The sequence below is a fragment of the Dipteris shenzhenensis genome, chromosome 16 (genome assembly GCF_047967505.1).
Source record: "Dipteris shenzhenensis isolate YYH24624 ecotype China chromosome 16, Dip_SZ_1.0, whole genome shotgun sequence".
NCBI lineage: Eukaryota > Viridiplantae > Streptophyta > Polypodiopsida > Gleicheniales > Dipteridaceae > Dipteris > Dipteris shenzhenensis.
The window spans coordinates 1315699-1332493 of NC_141611.1; the positions used below are offsets into that span (position 1 = coordinate 1315699).

The 16795-nt window shown below is 42.0% G+C and overlaps 1 protein-coding gene across 1 annotated transcript; it reads left to right on the forward strand.

Annotated features, from left to right (window-relative positions):
• Positions 1 to 585: 585 nt before the first annotated feature.
• LOC147892375 (uncharacterized) lies at positions 586 to 2711 on the forward strand. The gene is made up of 2 exons (XM_087387356.1): positions 586 to 2586; positions 2706 to 2711. The coding sequence occupies exons 1-2, from the start codon at positions 586 to 588 to the stop codon at positions 2709 to 2711; spliced, it is 2007 nt and encodes a 668-aa protein (XP_087243482.1).
• The last annotated feature ends 14084 nt before the right edge of the window (positions 2712 to 16795 follow it).

The following is a 16795-nucleotide window of genomic DNA, read 5'->3' on the forward strand; positions in this document are numbered from 1 at the left end:
TCTCTCTCTCTCTCTCTCCCCTCCTTTTCCATTACTCCTAGAGGGTGACATTTTTAGAGTGGCCTTCCCCCTACTAACATTTTTGCATCCTCTCAATCAAATTTGGACACAATCAATTTTGGACACTCATAATCAAGTTTGGACAACCCCCCCCCTCTCTCTCTCTCTCTCTCTCTCTCTCTCTCTCTCTCTAATCAATTTTGGACACAATCAATTTTGGACACTCATAATCAAGCACGCAAGAAGAGACAAGAGGCAAAAGAGGACACCACCCTCTAGGGACACGCGGCTCATGGGACCCAGAAAGAACTCAAAGTAATGTTTTGGAACTGCAGAGGTTTCCCCTGGCAGAAGGGAGCAGGGCTTAATGATGTGCTTGAGGATGCAGATGTAGTCTTTCTTGCAGAGACATGGGAGAGGGATACGCATAGACTACCTCCAATCAATGGATACATAATACATTCGATATGCCAAACACACACTGGTACAAGAGGGCAAGGAGGAGTTGCATGCTTATACAAAGAACACTTACAAGATAGTATTAGCATATGCAAAGATGACCCTTACAAACGATTCATCTGGATCATGGTGAAAGCAGAGCCCCTACCAATTTTCATAGTTGGATGCTACATACCGCACTCGGGGTCAACATACTATCAACGATATGATAGAGATGCATCAGATCCATACGGAGACTTATGCTCAGATTTGGTGGAATTTAATTCCAAGGGGAGAGTATTGATTCTAGGAGACATGAATGCACGCATTGGGGACACCCAGTTTCAGTCACTTACAGGACATGAATATGACAAAGATAAAGAAATTGAGATAGACCCCAAGTGGCAGAGATACTCGGAGGACAAGGAAGTAAATGCACATGGAGAGGCATTGACAAGCCTAGTGAATGGGCTTAATATGATAGTGCTGAATGGATCAGGCCTCTTTCCACATACAAAAGTTCCAACATGTTTCCCAGCTAGTGGAGGGTCAAGTGTGATAGACTACGCCTTAATTTCACTAGATGCAGTACATTTGGTACATGATTATATAATTGGCCCAAAATATCCAGAATCAGATCATACCCCCCTTTATCTCAAAATGCACATACCTCATTCGGCAGAAACTACAGCCCAGGCAGCAAAGAATTGGTCTTTTCGGATGGACATAGACAAGAGGGAGGAGTATGCTGACACCACTGATGCTCTTATTAAGAATGTTTGCAGGCTGAACTGGAGTGAAATGAAACAGGCTTTACTCTCAGCTGCACATACAGTCATGGGACAGAAAAAGATCAAGAGAGTAAGCACAAAGGGTTTACCACAAAACAAATGGTTTGATGGTGAATGCATAAAAGTCAGGCTGAAAATTAAACAGATGCCAAATGACTTGCAACGTAAAGAGGCTGAAAAGCACTTCCATGCACTTACTCGGAGAAAAAAGAGGAAATATCAGTTAGACAAAGAGTGGCAAGATGCCATTGATTTTGCTAAGAACCCGAGAGGAACATGGAGACAAACTAAAGGGAGATCAAAAGAAATCATGGGAGACTTCACAGATGAGGAAATGCTCCAATATGCCAAGCAACTTTACACCCATCCACATGCCTTACCTATATTCACAGACATAGCTCACTACAATAACCCACATATTTTCTCTTTGGACGATGTGAATGAGGGCTTGAAGAAAATGGCCAATGGAAAAGCAGATGATACATTGCATATAAAGGCTGAGCTACTAAAATGGACAGGGGACTACACACGAATATGCCTAGTCTCTTTGCTTAATGATGCAATTGCCAATGGCTTCCCCCCAGAGTGGCAAGAAAATTGGATAAAACCAATATATAAAGGTGGAGATCGTAACCAGCTTTCCAATTATAGAACCATCATGGTGGGATCCACCATGGCCAAGCTCTTTGGCACAATCATTGAGACAGAACTTAGTATATGGGCAGAACTAAATGGTAAGAGGGCCATCGGACAAGCTGGTTTTCGAAGAAACCATAGCACTGTGGATCACTTGGTCACACTACGGGTTCTAATGGAAGAGAGCCGGTTGCAAGGAAAGCCTCTCTATTGTTGCTTCATAGATTTCAAGAAGGCATTTGACACAGTGCCTAGAAACAAGTTGGGGGAAAGAATGGACCAATTAAGAGTGCCAAACCACTTAAAAACAGCAGTTTTCAGATTGTATGAGAGGGTAACTTGCCAACTCAAAGGCAGAAACGGATTGTCAAATACATTCCACAGTAATATGGGGGTTAAACAGGGTTGCCCTTTGTCACCAACATTATTTGGACTATGTATTGACAGATTGGAGGAGTTGGTCAAAGAAATGATGCAAGAGCAGCAGCTAGAGGGCCCTGAAATATGTGCATACACCGTACTACTGTTGTTATATGCAGATGATGTTGTCTTTTTCTCATACACAGCAGAAAGTATGCAGAGGATGATGCCCATTCTACACAAGCTCTGTGCAGAGAGTGGACTCATGGTAAATGTCACCAAAACTAAAATGATGATAGTAAAAACAAAGCAGCCTGCAAACACCCCAAGTATTATGTTCAATGAGCAGGAAATTGAGAGGGTAAACACATTCAAATACTTGGGAATAGATGTGCCAGCAAATCATAGATGGAATGATTGTGTCCATAGAAGGATAGATGCTGGGTGGGGAAAGTATTATCATTTTGAAAATGACTGCAGAAATAGTGACACTAAGAGATGGAGCATCAAACGGATTCTATTTGATGCATATGTGGTGCAAACAGTGCTATATGCAGTAGAAGTATGGGGAGGAAGCATCTCAGCATCAAAATGGAATGATATTGAAAAAATACAGAAATCATTTCTAAGACGGCATCTAGGAGTCAAAATTACTACACCGTACTCAATCATGCTTATTGAGACTGGTACAAGGCCCATTGAACTGAGAGCACTACGAAGGGTTTTCAAATATGTGAAGAAGGTCAAGAACATGGGGTGGCAGAGATTACCAATGAAAGCATGGGAAGCAAGTAAAAGGCCTCAAAAGACAAACAAAAGCAAGTTGTTATCATCTGGTTGGTGGCAAGACATTCAAAGATGGTTCCAAAGATGGAGAGTAACATCCTACCTTGAGATGTCATCCGGGGAAATGGATGAGAAGGCATTTCATAAAGCTTTGTTGGGAATATTGCAACAAAAATGGCAATCAGCTGAGAAAAGGGCTAAGTATGAGTACTATTGTACACATATCAATCCCATCTATTGGGACACCTACTCCAAGGAGGAAGATAATGCACAAAAGTACATAACTATACCCATACCTGCAAATGCAAGAAGAAGTATTGCACTCATCCGCACCCGATCACACACTTTGGAGGTAGAGAAAGGTGCTTGGGGAGATGTCTCAAGGGAACAAAGATTTTGCAAGTTATGTGACCAAGAACAAGTAGAGACAGAGGCACATGTCCTCCTTACATGCCCACGATATGCATGCATAAGGAGGGACTTTAACAACATTACAAAGGAACACGACACCCTCGCAAGCTTGCTTTCACATACCCATATAGCCACTCTGGGCAATTTTATTGCCAAGATTCTTCAATATCGGGAATGTTGTATTACTCAATGTATTTCAGAATAGTTGTTTTCCTACCCCTTCCATAAAAGAAGGGAGACACTTGTATTGTGATTTTCATGGGTCCCATGGGTCGGTTTCTCGGCCCCCAGAGGACGGTAATACATTCTTCTTCTTCTTCTTCTCTCTCTCTCTCTCTCTCGCACACTCCCCCCCCCCCCACGATCTACTCCATAAAAGTTAGAAAAGGCAGCGCTGTTGAGGACATCATGTGCTCCCTTGTTGGCCCTGCAAGGGGCCCATGGAAAGGGGTGGTTTTTGTGTAGATGTTCAAAATCTAGTTGCAAAAGTCAAGTTGACTTTATTAGGTAGGAATTAGGTGTTAATTGTGGTGGTAAGTTGTGTTTAGTGCTAAACGTAGCTAGTTGGGTTAGGGTTTTAATGGGGTTAGGGTTGGAAGGGAATCTAATGCATTCTTAGGGTCAAGTTACTTCCTCTCATGGGAGCTCCCTCTAGCATGTCTTCAATGTGTTCTTCTCATGGCGACCTCCTACTCTTCTTCCATCCTCTCTGCGGCATGACGACCTCTTTGCTCCATTGCGCGGCGATGCCATTTCATTTGCTGCACTAAAGGCGTCTTCATTTCGCTTACAAGTGTAATATAAGATGATGATGAATGGAGCTCCAGCCGACTGATTCATGGGCAGCCATCAATCGAGGGCTAATGGACGGTCTTCACTTGCTCCAGCGGACTAATTCATGGGTGACAACCCTTCATTCTATGGCTAATAGACGGTCTTCACTTGCTCTAGCGGACTGATTCATGGGCGATGGCCCTTCATTTTATGGTTGACGGACGATCTTCACCTCTGCAATGCATTCTAACAGCATCATTCAAGATGTAATGAATCTAACATTCTTTCATTATTGCACAAATGCATGGCGGCGTATTTTGAATGCTTGGCTTTCGAATGCACAATTATTTGCTATGGACTTAGGGTGCCTTGGGATTAAGGGAATCAAACTAACATGGGGCTAGAGGACTTAGAACACGAGCAGGCAGTCATTTAGCTATATTTGGCCAGGATGCTTTCTAGGAAGTGCGATGCTCTTCTTTATAAGAGTGGCCAAGGTTATTGGATTGGCATTCAATATGTTGATACCACTGATTGGTCTGGTCTAGATCACGAGCCTAGGCTACATGGGCTTGTGACATTGGGTGCAGCCACATGAATGAGCAATAGTGCTCAACGTGTTACAAGAATTGGAATTATCCCATTAATTTAATCCTTCGGTATTTAGTTTAGTGAGATCCAACATTTTTGTCGCGCAGCTGATGCAGTGTGCTCGTTGTTTCGTAGTGATGCATGTGTGCTCCTACATGGTTGGATATACGGTTGCGCGGCTGTATGAGTGTATAGCATTGTGTGCACCACTTACGCGATGATGGTATGTGTAGCATGTGTGCACCATCCGTACGATTTTATTCATGTGTAGCATCAGGTGCACCATGAGATGGTATGTGTTGCATGTGTGCACCATTCATCTGTGATTTATTGATTTCGCGTTGCTATAATACTGAAAGGTTGATTGATTGTGGTGATTCATTCCAAGGTTATCTTATGCTTGAAATATTTCATTACTATTGATTGTGTGAATCCAGGGGAAGAGTAATTGATTGGGCGATGGCATCTGGCAAGCATGATCAGCCATATTTTGGGCGTGTAGGCGCAACTCCAGTGATTCGGGGATGAATAAGGAGCTTATGCCTAATTTTTGATATTACAAAAGCTTATGTACATAATTGAATTTTGGAATATTAGTGGCTTGGCTAAGTGTATAAACTAAAGTTAGAAAAAGCCAGCTATTCTAGAAGGTGGATGGGATGGGCTTTTTGTAAAAGGGTGTATGGAGGAAAGCATAGAGGCTTTTGTATGATTTTTGCTCGGAAGCTTTTTGGGGGAATATACATAAATACATAGGAGGTGAAGGAGAGCACCACTCTTATGGGGGGAGATTGTACCCAACACGCTTGTTCTATCTCTTCCATTTGTGAGTTTTGAGAGTTTGTGTGTATTTTCGAAGAGTGTTGCTATGTTTTTCAAGGATTTGCAGGTTTCGTGAGTGTTTCCTGTTGCACAATGGGGCACATATAAAGCTTGTTGGAGGACACTTTAATGGTGGTCATACAGCTCAAAAAGTATTGCAAGTAAATTTGTGATGAGTGCTCTATTCTAGGATGCGCATGCTTGGTGTGTAGAATGTAGTGTTTGTCAGAGAATAGGTAGTTTGCTACCACATAATATGCCACTTCAACCAAGTCAACCATGGGACACATTTTAGAGATGGGATCCCTTCAAGCTCAATTCAAACAAAACAAGTATATTATTGTGGCCACAAACTACGCTATCAAACAAGTGGGCAGAAGCCAAGGTACTATGAGACGAAAGATATATCTCACTCCAATACTATATATCAAATTCCATCTTCCAATCCTATTGAATAAGCAAATCTATAGAAATTAAGGAAGAGCCATCCCCTACACCTATAGATCCTCTACTTGACAAGGAGGAATAACATATTGGTGGCAAACAATGCAATGTTGATGAGGGTATATTCAAGTTGAACAAAGAAGTACAAGTAGTTACGGGTGAGTAGCCTAGCAATTGAGCTAAGCCAAAAAGAACAAGAAGGTTGCCTCCAACTAGCCTATGATTGAAGCAGAGCTAGATAAGAAAGGTAAGTAGTTTTTAAACAGCCTGAGAACAAAGGGCACACCTCTGAATAGGGTGATGAACAGGATCCCAAGCAATCCAAATAAGGCAAAGCTGAATATGCGAAAGAGATAGAGCTTGGACAAGGGAAAAAGCTCTCAATGTAGGGAGGTGTTGAGATGAATTGTTCTATTTCAATGACAATGTCTCCCACCAAGAGCTTTCTTCAGGTTGGCCGAAACTGGGGGATGAAGTCATCACGATCTTGCACTACATGGTCAAGAAATGGGCTCCCCCTAGGCACTATGGTTCAACAAACAATAGTATCACAATTACCTCTACGAAAGGTCAAGGAATACTATGGTGTAAGTTCACCACCAAAGATGCCAAGATTGATCAACTAAAGAGTGAGCTCCAACTCTCAGTATAGGGTTCAACACCTTAAGTGCTAGCTACAAGAGGCCATCACCCTCCAATTTCAAGAGGCCTAGGCCACTCTAAGCACCTTTGAGGCCAGCAGGCTCAGGGGAGCTCAAATGAGAGAGAGTAATTCAACACCTTGAACAATGAGCCACATTGACCACCCGTCCCCCACTATTGCCAATGAAATAAACTTAACACTCTTTGATAGCTGGTGGCCAATCTAGAGTACATCTAGGCTCTTCTATGGAAGCTGTTGATGCCCAACCAACACCCTTTTCCCAGAGGTAGAGGAGATGGAGAGACAAAGAGAGAGGGTAGTCACAAATGATGTAGAGGGGGTAGCAAAGCAACTACAATAGGTGATGAAGGGTGCTATAGAAAAAGTGGAGGGAGGTACATGAGTAGTAGGAGGAGACAGAGAAACAGGGAGTAGAGGGCAAAGCAAGAGGGGAAAAAGAGGCTGCACGAGGTGCTGTAACCAAAATTTGTAAAAAGTGGAGGCTAAAATAGGTGGACCAAAGAAATGGATTAAAGAAAGAGATACATACCTACAATAGAACAAAGGAAGAAGAAAAACTACCCCAAAAGGGCCTACCTCCTCTTGAATGAGATTGGGGCTCATTTGGGTTGCACATGAGAGGAGGGTCAAGCATGGGTTAAGGAGAGGATGGTTTGGGTGGTAATCAGATGCATCTGTCATGTCGATCTTTATGAAATAGCATCGGTTTATGCCTCTCAAACTTCTACGACAAGAGCTCGAATGTGGGACTCCCTCAAGCAATATCCATGGCTATTTAATGCTTTTTTGTGTGGAAACTTTAATAACTTGCCTGCCATGCAAGACAACACCACTCATCGTTCTCATATGATCCCCACTAAGCTTCAACATTGGGAGGATATGCTTTCTTTCTTGCATGCAGAAGATTTATGGCTCTCAACAAGGGATAGAGATATGGGTTATACATACCATCACAATGCTTTTACTCATTACTGGGCTCGACTTGACAGATGGTATTTGTTACATGCTCAGCAGTATGCTAGTTTCAGGTGTGCATTATGGGTTGATCATTCCCTCTTGCTATCTGATCACTTTCTAGTATGCTTGACATTATCTATAGCACATTTGACAGATGAAGTAAAAAGAGATTGCTACAATTGTATAAGAACACTCAGTCAAAGGAGCTTATAGGTCACGTGGTTCAATCCATCCCAAAATATGTGCTTCATAATTTCATAGCTAACTGGCAAGATAAGTAGTTTAGGACATGCCTTGCCAATTTTCCCCATGACCGTTATTGTCTCTATCATAGCTTTCACAAAAAATTATTCATTTTAAGAACAAGATGAGATATAAAGTGCTCACTAGTACAACAAGTAGATAAAAATTCTTGTGCATATCACATATAGTCATTTGCTTGATTCTTCTATGACTAATGCCAATCTGCTTTTGTTGACTCAGAGGAGTCTAGGTCAGTGCAACGCACATACCATTTCTACATTTCAAATGATAGGTAGCATGACATCTTATTTGTGCAGCATGCTTTTCTATTGCATTGGGAATGGCTGAAAATGTCCCTATGCAAAAAATATAAAACAGCATTGATTGTGGTCAGATGGTGTTGCCTCTCAATTTAAATCATACTTTGTCTCAAGGTTCAAATCCTTGACCGGTCTAGACATGATGTGGAATTTCTTAGGTCTACCCATGGCAAGGGTGAACATGATGGATGTGGTGCTATTATTAAGCAAGCTCTCTTTAAACACCAATTAACATACCCTTAAGAAAATCTCAATGATGCCCATGATGTTGTAAGATGGCTTAAAACCAACCTCTCCACACGCGCACATTTGACATACAATAAACAAAGCCTTAAGAATAGCGTAGTACGTAGAGTGTTCCATGAAGTGAAAGTGGATAAAGTGCAAAGAGAAGACGTCACAATTGTGAGAGAATTAAAGGAATTGTTTAAACACCAATTGACATGCCCTTAAGAAAATCTCAATGATGCCCATGATGTTGTAACATGGCTTACAACCAACCTCTCCACAGGCGTGCATTCAACATACAATAAACAAAGCCTTAAGAATAGCGTAGTACGCAGAGTGTTCCATGAAGTGAAAGTGGATAAAGTGCAAAGAGAAGACGGCACAATTGTGAGAGAATTAAAGGAGTTCGTGGTTTGCACAGCATATGGGGCTTTTTAAACCACCACCTGATCATAACAAGAAAACATTCTTGTTTCCGCAATGGATGCATCATAGGGGATCATGACAAATGTGATTCAAAACTGTGAAGACATGGGAGCGAGTTCAAGTTTTTCCTCATGTTCAGATGGAGTGACAAATAATGGAGAGACAAACAATGACTCACCACACTTTGGGGAGAGTTTTGATGATCTCACTCATTGTCTAGAAGAGGGGGATAACTTTGCAGTTATTGTTGCCTTTGGGGAGAATGAGGAAGATGACCCATAATTTGTGTTGCAGTGCATAAAATCTAAGCACAAGGTTGAGGAAGCATTTAAGGATGATTGGGGAACAATCTACATGGGATGTAGTAGTTGGAGCTTTTTGGTACAAAAAGACATCCAAAAGAGGCCACAATTACGAACTGTTACATTAGAGTCCTCAAACTTTTGTGTACTCTCATCTAGTAAGAGCTATTAAGTTCTAGATGCAACTTGTGCGACAACGAAAGAAGGGCAGGAGTTTCTTCAAATTGGATTTAGACATGCATGAGCACATCTTGGGGTGTCTTGGAGTAGTGGATGAGGACAACTAAGATAGTACTAAGAAAATGTAGTGTCATTGTAAGGAAACAATATTCCATATATCCTAGAAAATGGAAAATGTATTTGAGACTATGCTTCTGTTAGTAAATCCCAAACTAACCACCGCACTTATTTTTGTAAATAAATCCCATGCTTGTTTTTTGTATATCCCAAACAACCACCGTGCTTGTTTTATTAAATCCCATAACTAATCCACAAATCCTAAGCGAATGAATTGTATGCCATTCATGATGATTCATCTTATAATAATAGAAGCAAACCACCATGTTGGTGGCAGTTAATATCCTAGTGTGCAACTAACCACTGCCCTAGCGACCAATTATCCTGCACTACCGCCATGCTATCCTAAAATTGTTGCAAAGTGCTATACTAAAACAATCCCCTTTAGGCTGGTTATCTTTAACTATTAGATTTCAACCCATGGGGCTACTTAAGACATTAGAGTAGTCCTATTTCATCGCTTTATCCCACATCGTGTATTAAGCAATCGTGTATTAAATCATGAGTGTACTTTGATCAACTAAAATAAGATCGATTAATAGTTTACTCGGGCAAATATGAGATAATTTGTATATGCTTACAAAATATTACGCTCACATATTATTGACACTAAAAAATCAATTGTCTTTCCAGAGACATTTAAGTATTAACATGAAAGTAGATCAACATGAAATCGAGTATTACATGAACCATAGGTCATGGATTGTGGCAGTCTAAGAAGTCCATAAGTCCAAGAATTGCCTACAAGATGTTTACTAAAACAAAAATACAATGACATTTTGTAGCTCAGGGAAATTCCAAACTCCTGACTATCTTATCTACCTCTCTATAGCAAGTACCTGACAGCTCTTTAGGCCATTCTGATGCACTATCGTAGACCTCATTACACACTTGGACCACCAAGTGCTTGCTTGCCTTTGCCGACTTGTACGCCCATAGTAACTCCTCCTTTTGCTTGGGGTCCTCTTCATCCTAGTCTTGGTGCTCTATACAACTTTGCATTACCATCATGTCCTACCAAAAGAAACCTACATCATGATCTTGACAAGCACCTTAAAGGAGCAAAAAAAATGATAGCCAGGGAAATTAATATTCACCGTCTTGGTCAACTTCAAGTCATATATCCAATTGCAAAGCATGTCCTCCTTGTAGCTATTATTCCCCCTTTTATTTGGGTTTGGTTCTACGTGGAGGTCATCCAATAGTGTTCTCAAATAGAACATGTGCATTCTAAAGTCTTTTGGGTATGCCATATATTTGCAGTAGGTGGGTCGATTTACAGAGTTTTGGGGATAGATTTCAGAATGGGCTCTCAATTGTGTCTACACTGCACTTAAATAGTGAGAGAGTTCATTGAGCACGTCGGCCTTCTCATTCTTCTTTCATATGACCTGAGATGTCCACCTCTCATCTTTTGGCTGAGGTGGGTAGTCTTCTCTATCACCGTGTTGGAACTCTAACAAAGATATGCAAAGATAATGTGTGAGCAATGACTTCCATACATGGAAGTTACAGAAAGAATCACAAATACATGGGGTGATGTCACAAGAATCTATGTGAACTCCTAAACAAATGAATTGTAAATGAATCCTAAATCCTAAACGAATGAATTGCATGACATTCATATTGTAATAATAGAAGCAAACCACTACTCTGGTGGCAGTTATTAATATCCTAGTGTGCAACTAACCACCGCGCTAGGACCACTTATTCTATATTAGATGGGTGGTCAACTCCTAAAAAAGACTCGAGTAATATATCCAAGATTTACTCTTACACATTTTGAATTGTTTCACTCAAAAATGAAAAAGTGGTTCTAAGGTTGAAGTCAAAACAAAAAAAAGACAGGTGAAAATAGTAGTCGAAGCTCCAAGAGATCAAGTGTGCCATCTCTAAAGAACTTTATATTCAAGTAAGGCTTTCAAGACAGAGGCATGACATAGAACATAGTGGGAGCCTTCAGCAACGTACTTTGCAAACTGTGGGTCCTTAAAATATTGAAGGCCTTCCCATAGTTTCATCGATCCATTTTCCGAATGACAATCTCGGGTCGATGTTGTGGATCACTAAGTTCCTCCTCCAATCGATCAATCTCATGTACGACAATCCCGGGTTATCAATCTCTGTTCCTTCACTGGTTTGTATTTAGAAGAGCAGTCAACTTTCAACGATCTTTCTACAACATCGCTTTGATCACTTTGCAAGTATTTATAATATTGGATCACTTTGATCACTTTGGAGCTTTGTACAACATCACTTCAATCACTTCGTTTATAATATTGGATATACACAGACATATAGATATATGTAGATATTCCATTTGACATTATAGTCCTTGGCCTGTCTTGACACTATCAAAATTTAGAGCGTTCCCCTGCCGCCATACTAAGTACTACCATCATCATAGTGATATCTCCTCCTCTCTCATTAGCATTATCCGACGACTTTATTTCAAATGTTCAACTCAGTTTAATCAAAATCTTTTGTATCACATTATGGTCCTTGGCGTATCAAAGACACTACCTAGTCACATAGCTAAGAAAACATCATGTTAATCACTTTGGAAATATTTTATTATTGCATATATATACATATACATACATATATATATCTTAACTAGTGCACTTACATTGAGAAATATGAAATCCTATAACTAATCCACAAATCCTAAATGAATGAATTGTATGCCATTCATCTTGTAATAATAATAATAGAAGCAAACCACCATGCTAGTGGCAGTTAATATCCTAATGTGCAACCAACCACCATGTTGGTGACCACATATCTATTGTTAGATTTCAACCACCATGGGCTAGTGACCACAAATCCTAAATGAACGAATTGTATGCCATTCATCTTGTAATAATAGAAGCAAACCACCGCGCTGGTGGCAGTTAATATCCTAGTATGTAACCAACCTCCAAGATGCAACCAACCAGTGCTATACTAAAACGAATCGCATTGCTGCAAAGTGTTATCCTAAAATAGATACATTGCCCAAGTAAACTTTGGAGAACATTAATAATTCAATATATTACATCTCAAAGACTCCTTTCCTTCAGAGGGCTTGTTCCACATTGATTTGAGCAGGTCGCCTTTTTGAGCTCCTTGATTACAAGCTCGGCTCTCCTTGTTCCTTTCCTAAAGGGGGCTAGTTTCTCCCTTCAGGGGCCCGGCCCCTCCTTTCATGTCGTTTCCTCTTTCCTTTAAGTTCCCTAGTTGCAAGCTTGGCCCTTCTTCCTCCTTTCTTGAAGAGGGTTGGTTCCTCCCTTTAGGCTCCTACTTGCAACAATACACAAAAGAATAGACACCAAGAAGATGATTAATATTCATGAACTAAAAGACAGAAAAGAACTATACCTCGAGAGAGCAAGAGGGCTCTAGACATCAGGCCATCGTTGAAAAAGAAGGCGAAGCCAAGGTGCCACCCCCATCAACCTGCAAGATCTACTCCAAGATCACCTCATGATCTCCTCTAATTTTGCATCTGATCTCGACCAAACCACACCACGGCAATTGTTTCACCAACTCCCTTTAGACCTAACCCCATCGAGGCTTGGTTCCAACCAACTCTCTCTCTCTCTCTCTCTCTCTCAATTTTATGGTTTTACTATTCAATTAACTACCTATCATTAATTGTTGTGTTGGGATATTTGTGATCAAGGGCTTGCTCTAAGGTGCCTGTGCATCTAGCAGTCACACATGGGTGTGTGTGTGTGTGTGTGTGTACAAGATTGTTTTCACTATAAAAAAAGTGTGTACAAGATTGAATGTGGGATGCATGTGTGTGTACTAACGTGCTAAATATGGAATGTGTGTGAGACAGAGAGCAAGAAAGAAGAGGGATTCCTGAGAGCCTACACCTTGTACGAATCGAAAGAATCTCTCGCCCTTTTCTATCCCATGATTTCCCATAACCAAGAGCTCTTGGAAAAAAAGACTTGTGGCCTCATCATTTCATAAGCCTTGCGAAGTATAATCAAAGGTCAAAGAAATCAAGCAATCCTTGCAAAGGTGACTAACAATGGGAGCCATGACTCAACAAAATATGAAAGCGCATATCTACTCAACAAAATATGAAAGCGCATATCTTGAAACTGAATGACAGAAATTTCACTGAAAGAGAGAAGGACTAAAGCACATACAACACCAAGTGCCAATCCCTACATTAGTTTGGGTCAAATGGGTCGACTGTTCATTTGGAGCATATAGGGTAGATGGGCACTTTTGCAAAGAATCTAGTGTCTTGTGCACCTGCAAGGAACTACAAGAGGATTGACGCCACCAATCCAGCTTAGTCATGGAAAGAGCTTCCAATAGACCTTTCTACCCATCAGATTGCAAGGCCCACGGAGTCACTTTCCAAGGGGGCATAGTTTGGCTCCTCCCACTTACTTGGGGGTCCCTCAATAATCACCTATTTCATGGGGTTGATCTGAGGTGTCGCGGTTGAGGAACTAAATGGGTGGTGGCAATGGGAGGTTTTGAGCCCGGAGTGGCCCTAGATTGGCTGAGGGGGCTCCCTGTATATCTAGTTGACCCTGATTATATTGGTTCGATGGTGTGAGTAGAGACAGAGGTTGTCTCTATTGATACATTAGATGGGGTTTACATCAATCTCTCAGATGGCAGTTCCACTAAGGGTGAAGGGATAATAATTCACAGCCCGCCCATGATTTTCAAAATAACTAGTGAGTGGAAAGCAGAGTAAGAGATCAAAGGCAATGACTTCATGAAGCAGGGGAGTCCTAGGAAAGCTTCCATGATGAAGAGTTCACACACACAAAATACACCCACCGCCCTCCCACCACTTCCAGAAAGGGGTATTCACTATTTTAGAATGCTACACTCTGAATGAGGATAAGGTGTCATCCTCTGATCATCAGCAATGGGGAGAGGTCCTACACTGGCTGCTGCTGCAGCCCTGCCCTCTACATGGGCCTGCTGTATGAACTGCCCTCTTCACAGGCCTGCTATATGAACTGCAAGTCAGTCAGCTGGCCCTGGATCTCACGATCTCTGGCCAACCAGCAGCCCTCTGGTTGGTTAAGACTATAATAAAATGAGAAAATAAATATAAAAATAACTTAGTAAGCAAAGCTACTACGCTTATGAACTCAGCAGGTACCCAAGCATAAGCTAGCCTGGCTATATCGCCTTTAGCCTTGAAAAGCTAAGCTTACGTTCTCAGCAGTACCCAGCATAAGCTGCCAACTAGCCTGGCTAGGATAGCCTTTAGCCATTAAAAATGGCCATCAGTGGCCTGTGGTTAGCCCCTCAAGAGACTGCAAACTTAACCTATCATGCAGCTACTACGGCTTGGATATCCCATCATAATAATGCACGAAGGCAGACAAAAAGAAGCATATCCCATGCATCAAGGGGATCCACTGGTTTTTATGATTGGTGCGATTCGAGGATGTTCTGATGAGTCTTACTCAGAATGCTTGAGACACCAAAGGGACCGCATTGGGTGCTTACAGCGACCATACACCTGCACAAGGGAAAAGCCTAGCATACCACAGATGGATCTCCAACAAATAGAGAGAAGGAAAGATTATATGTTGTTAACTCAACACCACCCTAGAGAGTGAAGAGTTTTTGGGTAAGATGGAAGTGCACTGCAGCCACTTCACTTGTTATATACTCTGAAGAATGCCTGGTTAGTGCAGGATTCAGATAGCTCCAATGCGCCTTTTCCAACTTTCCTTGCCTAGCATACCACAGATGGATCTCCAACAAATAGAGAGAAGGAAAGATTATATGTTGTTAACTTAACACCACCCTAGAGAGTGAAGAGTTTTAGGGTAAGATGGAAGTGCACTGCAGCCACTTCACTTGTTATATACTACGAAGAATGCCTGGTTAGTGCAGGATTCAGATAGCTACAATGCGCTTTCCTTGCAATTCTGGCAAAAATGGCACCCTACACTGTAAACTATTTCAATAAAAAATTAAGCACCATAGAAACATACTCAGATAATTAAAAATGTTGTTGCCCAGATCAAATAGTCTAGGATAATAGCATCGTTACTTAGCCAGTGCACACACACCTATGAAGCATGCCAGCTATAGTGTGAGCTTATGCACACGAAAAAAATAAAAAACAGTGCAAATCACATCCAGCCCTCAGTTGGAGCTGTAGCGGGAGATAGACTCTCCTTGCTCTCTCTCCTGCTCACTAACTGCAAACTGCAAGATGATGCACTCAATACACAAAGTGATGCTGACTGTTCTTCTTTGCAAATCCTCTGACTGTCTCCCGAGCATCTATTCCACAGTGCACCACTAGAACCCAATGGGCAAGGCAATCTTAGGCATCCACTTCTGACCTGACCAAACTGAAAGGTATCCAGGCATCCAAACCACTAACAAACTATTCTCAAAGCAGCCTCAGGGCTATCACATACATCCACACTGTCCTTAAGTCTTTCCCCAGGAACACCCTTGCCTCTGGGTGCTTGCTATAACCTGAGAGAGACCAGAAAGGACTGCAAAACACTACACATGCACTGCAAAATGCTTCAAAGCAAGAAATGCAAACAAATGGAAGTCCAAATCCAAATACCCGCTGTCCGTGGCAGAGGGGCGAGCTCTGTTCCTTGCGCCTATCCCCTGTCAGGCCCCCAGCAAGGTGTAGAAGTCTTCCAGCTTCCAGGAAAATAGAAAAGGAGCAGATAGAAGGCGGAAGGGAGGACGAGTAAAAGCTGTAGAGGGTAATGGTCAGCAGATCTGCCCCAAGGTGCCAAAGGAAGAGCTCTGCCTCCAGATCTGTGCCGAAACCCACCTCGGGAGGCATGCCAAGCCCAAACTGTGCTCCAATGAACCGTACAGACCTTGGAAACTGCCTCAACTCTTGTGCCAAAGGGCTGTACAGTTGAACCGACTGTCCGTACACTGCCTTGAATCTCGCGCCAATCAGCTCCTGCAGTCCGTACACTGTACAGACTGCCTCCGGAAAAGTGGAGCCAGAAAACCAGTAACAAGTGTGTGTGCAGGCAGAAAAATGGCGTGGAATTCTCTAGCAGGGCTCTCCTGCAAACTGACAAGCTCCCGGGAGAGCTTGGGAGGGATGGTAGGTTGGGGGAAAGGACATGCATGAAAAATGGCACTTCTTTAATGCCATTTGCCCTGCCCGTTCGTTAAAGTCCTAACCCTTCTGCCAAGGACAACGTTGGTTGTCCTTGGGCCCAACTTTATGACCCCTCTAAAGTGCCTTTGCCTTGGCCCTAGGACCCAATGGTACACCTAGAATTTACCCCTAGGAACTTCTAGGAAGTTTGCACTTCCTCTAGCCAGTCCCTC

Excerpts from the sequence above, each read along its gene's own strand:
- LOC147892375 (XM_087387356.1), top strand. The coding sequence starts at position 586 with ATGGTGAAAGCAGAGCCCCTACCAATTTTCATAGTTGGATGCTACATA.